General features: G+C 37.9%; 2 protein-coding genes across 2 annotated transcripts; one reads left to right on the forward strand and one right to left on the reverse strand.

Moving 5' to 3' along the window:
* Window positions 1–1,509: 1,509 nt before the first annotated feature.
* Window positions 1,510–2,267, forward strand: LOC126616493 (transcription repressor OFP17-like). Its single transcript, XM_050284566.1, has one exon. The coding sequence runs from the start codon at window positions 1,638–1,640 to the stop codon at window positions 2,202–2,204; it is 567 nt and encodes a 188-aa protein (XP_050140523.1). The 5' UTR covers window positions 1,510–1,637; the 3' UTR covers window positions 2,205–2,267.
* Window positions 2,268–2,690: 423 nt separating this feature from the next.
* Window positions 2,691–5,074, reverse strand: LOC126616491 (protein GRAVITROPIC IN THE LIGHT 1-like). Its single transcript, XM_050284563.1, has one exon. It carries the CDS (start codon window positions 4,131–4,133, stop codon window positions 2,817–2,819), a length of 1,317 nt encoding a protein of 438 aa, XP_050140520.1. The 5' UTR covers window positions 4,134–5,074; the 3' UTR covers window positions 2,691–2,816.
* Window positions 5,075–5,433: the final 359 nt, after the last annotated feature.

A 5,433-nucleotide genomic window follows, 5' to 3' on the forward strand; every position in this document is an offset into this window, starting at 1 on the left:
GAACAGTACAATGAATGTATGAAGAGAAATTACTCATTGCATGTCAAACATCAAAGTAAATAGATTTCATGGTTGACGTCTAACCAGCACAAATACACTTATACACATAAAACGAGTTCATTTCGGAGCATTTTTTTTTTATTTTTCCACGGAGACTAAGAAAAAAGAAAACAACGGGACCATGATGACGAACGGTCCCAACTTTTGGACAATGAGAATCCGGATCTCTTCAGATCCTTTTTGTGAGGATCTCGGAGATCCGTTCATTATAAATCGTGCAGTCAAAAATTATTTTAAATTTTTTATTTAAAATTTAATACAAACAATACATGATTAGAACTGACCTCACAATATACGATAAACGGATATAATTCACAGATTCTCAATATCCTGAAAATCCGAAGATGATCCTGTTGGGGAGAATGAGACACCTCCCGACAAACCATTCTCCTGTTTCTTTTCTTTTTTCTTTATCTATTTCGTTTGTTACTGTTACATAGGCCTGTAAAATAGGTCAGATATAGCCCATCTCAATTAAGTTAACAGTTCTGATATGTCCAAATTTACCTGACCATTATTTCAGCCCATTGGGCTAGTTGGGCTAGACTGGACCATGGTAACACTAGGCCTCTAGCACTGGCACCCTACTCTTGTTAGCCAGAATATTTTTTTCTGTGTGTTTAGTTTTTCAAAGTTTTGACATTTCACAAGAAATTCAGTCATCTTATCTTTATATCTTGAACCCAGAATTCTATGAACTGAGATCCAAATGCATATTAGAGGATAGACGTTTTGATGTTCAACCAATTGGTCTCAAGTTATCGCCAAACTAAACTCGTTTAGGTTTACTCTTTATTCATGATGCTTTTTAGTCCAAATTCGCGCATGTATTATGTTGAAAATTTATTGTCAATATTGATATAGATAATGAATGATATTATGACGTTTACATTTTTTTTTGGTTGAAACTTCTGTATATTTCTTGTAATTTAATTTCCACTTTGCTTAGTTGAATCATTGTAAATGGTCTCCAAGTTGTTTGATCAAATTTTTGTGTGGATGTTGATGCATAAATAAAATTTTAACTAATATTGACGTTGTTTGATTCAAAATTTGAAAAATCATGCAAAATAAGATGTTAAAATTGAACTTGATAAGTTTAGCAAACGCAAACCAAACCCACGTAAGCTCAAACTCATTTAAAATCCGAACCTGACCCGCATGAACCCGAACTCCACTCAAATCCAAATTGTGAAGATTAGGTTAAAATTAGGTTGACCATCTAACCCGTCCAACCTGCCCAAATTGAACCCTTAAAATATCCATTCGAAAGCTTTCCAATCAATGTAAAAAAAGGAAATATATTTATGTTTCACATCCATGTATATACCACACTAGAGATGCTAAGATTTTCAAAAAAACAAGAGGGTTTACTTCCTTTCATAATATCATGGCATCCCACTTACTTTGATTCCAAAACGTGAACCCCATTAATAGTCTCTTTCTCTCTCTCTCTCTCTCTCTCTCACCAACCGTTGTTGCAACATAAAAACTCTTAAAGCAATAAGAAGTAGCAAAGTCACCATCCTGCACTATCCCTAGCTTCAATCACACTCAGTTTATCGCAATCATTAGATATGAAGTTGAAAGCATCAGTTGCCTTGAGATCCAAGCTACTCAAACCATGCAGAAATTTCTTACAAATCTTCAGATTCAAGCTCAAAAAACCCTTCTTTATAAGAGCTCTTCATCTCCGTCGATCACCTTACACCCAAGTTAAACCGGATAAAAAGGGTCCGAAGAAGAAGAGTCGGTTAACTTCGTTCCCATCCACTTTCTATTCACCCATGAAGCCGAAAAGAATGGACAGACTAGCAGCGCTCAAGAGCTTCTCAGAAAAAGGGGGCGACGGGAATGGAATAACGCATTATTCGTCACCCGTCACACCGGCTTATTTGAAGGCTATGAGAGGAAGGGCGGCGACTTCGGATCACGATGAGGTGCAAGATGCGTGCAGGAGTTTTGAGATCTATTTGGTGGAGATGATCATTGAGGAAGGGCAAGTCGGGGACTTGATGGATGTGGAAGAGCTTCTGTATTGCTGGAAGAACCTCAAGTGCCCTGTTTTCATTGATTTGGTTGGGCGATTTTATGGAGAGCTTTGCAAGGACTTGTTTTCCACTACCAGTGATGAAAGTTTATAGTGTGATTTTGCAAAATTAAATTCTTTGATTTAAATCCCAATTCATAAATATACTTTAAAACAATCATCGCTAATGACATGTTAACTTAGAATTGTGATTTTGCAAAATTAAATTCTTTGATTTAAATCCCAATTCATAAATATACTTTAAAACAATCATCGCTAATGACATGTTTACTTAGAACGAGAGAAATGATGAATCGAGGAACTAGGGAACATGGAAATGAGATCTTGATTTTCAGGTATTGGATTACAGATTTCATGGTAGGAGCCACAAGCTTTGTGACTCCGTATGTGATAGCAAACACGTGGAAAGTCATGAATCGAAATAATTCCAATATATGCGTTAGTAAAACACATGAGAAGTCAGGAATCGGAATAATTCTAATTCCCAATCCAAGTAAACATGTCATCAATGTACTGCAAAAGAAGCAAGGAACAAGCAACATATCAAAACTTGAAATTTGGAAATTTAAAACTCCATCTATGATTGGAAAACTCTGATAATTTCTGTCGACTAAATTAACTATTAACATTTTCGTAACAGAAGTTAGGTTCAGCTGAATTACCAGTTAGCCAGTGAACTGTAAACTCCAAACAACGGTTACATTTTTTACTTTGAAACATACACCCGAGACCTCACAATTGTTTCCCCAATTCTAAATCCCGGCATGACCATAAACTCCACTTGTTGTTCACCCAACACAGCTGCACCTTCCCCGTCTTCCTCCACAGACTCCATATGGACATCAGAGAATGTACTTCCTCTTTTGACAGCGAACATTTTTGCTTCAGAATCTATCGAAGCTGCAGTGCCGCATAACACCCAAACCCATCTTGCCATTCTAGCGAATATTTGGTAGAATGAAGTCCTCGGATGCTTTCCGCTCAATACAAGTGTCCTGTGATCCAGATGCCCGAAAAACCTAGCTTCCATCATTGGATGAACAACCAGTAGATACTTTTCTCCGCAGAATCTGGCAAAGTCGGAATCTGGTTTCTCTATCAGGGCATGGATAGGGTCATCATGTCTCATGATTCCATCCACATTGCAAGATTTCAATGACATTCCATAAAACATTCTCTTAGCAATGTAGGCTTCAAATGCATACTTTTTGTGGGCCCTTTTCGAATACATAGCTTCCACTTCCACTGCCTTTGCCGCAACATCCAAATCCCAGCCTGAAGCTTTCATCAAGCTAATTAATGGCTTCGCAAAATCATGAATGGATTTCGAAGCAGCTCTGAAAGCATCCTGAAATGTTGCAATGTTCCACACCCTTACATTCTTCCTCTGCAAACTTACCTGCTTTACCTTTTCAGTTAGTGCCACATTCGCCAAAGCCAAATCACCGAGCTCTTTCTGCAAGCAGAGTATATCAGAGTTCTTAACTTCCATTTGAAACTTTAACTCGTCCACTAGCTTCTCATTCAGTTCAACCTTCTTCTTCAGGATATCCAACCGAGAGGGATCAGACTTGAGCTTCATACATTGCTTCTCCTTATACGCGCGCCTCATCTTGCAGAGCGCTTCAAGCTCAGTCATAAAATGTTCATCTGCAGCTACAATCTTCTTTGGGTTATAGGGCAAATGAGCTTGCTGAAGCTGAACATAAGCTAATTTCAAAGCCGAAACAATGTCAAACAACTTGGATAACTCCACATCCCCAAACTTATCGCTTGTTCTCGTAACTTCCACGGGATGGGGATGGATTTTCACCCCATCACAATCCGTCTCCTCCGTCACATCGCTGCTATCCTCACCCAAATGTGCATTTCTAATGTTGGGGTTGTTGGGTTGTTGGTTCTGATCTGGGTTTTCAGCCGAAAACACACCAATGGATCTCAACTTGCAAACTTTGGCAAACTTGGAGACAATCTCAGATATGTTTGAGGAGGGTTTAAGGGGTTTGGCAGTAGCAAATTCCATTTCCTTCCTTAATGGTTCAAAAACCCTAATAAAAAACTAATACTGCAGATCCAAATAACAATTTCACTAAAAGCACTTTTTGCTTCCACAAAATTAAAAAAAAAAAAACACCAATCTGATATAACTTGTCTCTCAAATTGGGCAGCGACTTAGAAGAAACCACTAACACAATATTATACTCAACAAAAACCCCAGCAGCCAGGAGAAATGCAAAAGCACTTTTGAGGATCAAAACCCCCAAAACAAACCGAACCCAGATACCAAAATTTCAACAGGAACAAACCCAAAAGCCCTTTTACAAAACCCAAAAGCCAGAAATCAACAGAAGTGATTCTACAGCAGAAGCAGGGCACATGCAAAACAAGAACAACAGCATTTGGGATTCACAAGAAACTTACGAGCCAGCAAGTGAAGCAGCTAAACGACGGCGTCTTGAGTAAGAGCTATCTCGTTGTTCTGCATTCTCCGATGTCCAGTCTCAGCGAAAAACGGGGTTTGGTGGAGAAGCCAATGTAAGTCATATTTTAAGATTTTCATGCAAGGACAAAGTTAATTTAATTTTTCAGAAACTGCTTGGAAAATGTGAGTGAGGGCTCAAAATTTGGAGACTTTTTTAATTAATATTATTAATATTTATGGGAAAATGTGCAAAAACCCAGACCGGGAATCTCTACTTTCTGAATAAACCCCCCTCCTCCTCCTGCCACCGCTTTGAAATTCCTGCAATTTTTTACCTTTTTCTGTTTGTTTTTTTTGGATTTTAATAATTTGGGATTTTTCAGAGTAAGCGCACGTAGTTACCAAAAAGTTAATTGTAAAAAAAAAAAAAAAGAGAACCTCACGCGAGTTTCTTTTAACTTCTGTGTCAGAGAGACTCGCAGCGTCGACGTGCATCCCAAGGTCTGCTCCGTAAGTTTACTGCTGGTTTTGGATTCCCAGTTTGAATCTTGACCGTTGAAAGCACGGTGCGGAATATGTGATCACAATGAAATAAGAACGAGTAAATTACATAGTAGCCCCTTAGGTTTGAGGTTAATTACAACCTCATACAACAACTTTAAAACATTTCACTTTCATACATCCAGTACTATTTTATTTCAAAATAACACCTCTGTTAGATTTTCCATCCATTAGTCTGTTAAATGCTGACGTGGCTGCCACATTTGTGCTGATGAGGCTGCCACATGGCAAAAAAAATAATTTTTTAATTTTTTTTAATCTAATCTTCTAAATATTAATAAAAAATTAAAAAAAAACCTGAAAGCTTTACCCGCAACCCCCAAAACCAGAAACCAATTAA

This window comes from Malus sylvestris, chromosome 3, assembly GCF_916048215.2.
Source record: "Malus sylvestris chromosome 3, drMalSylv7.2, whole genome shotgun sequence".
NCBI lineage: Eukaryota > Viridiplantae > Streptophyta > Magnoliopsida > Rosales > Rosaceae > Malus > Malus sylvestris.

Excerpts from the sequence above, each read along its gene's own strand:
- LOC126616493 (XM_050284566.1), top strand. The coding sequence starts at position 1,638 with ATGAAGTTGAAAGCATCAGTTGCCTTGAGATCCAAGCTACTCAAACCA.
- LOC126616491 (XM_050284563.1), bottom strand. The coding sequence starts at position 4,133 with ATGGAATTTGCTACTGCCAAACCCCTTAAACCCTCCTCAAACATATCT.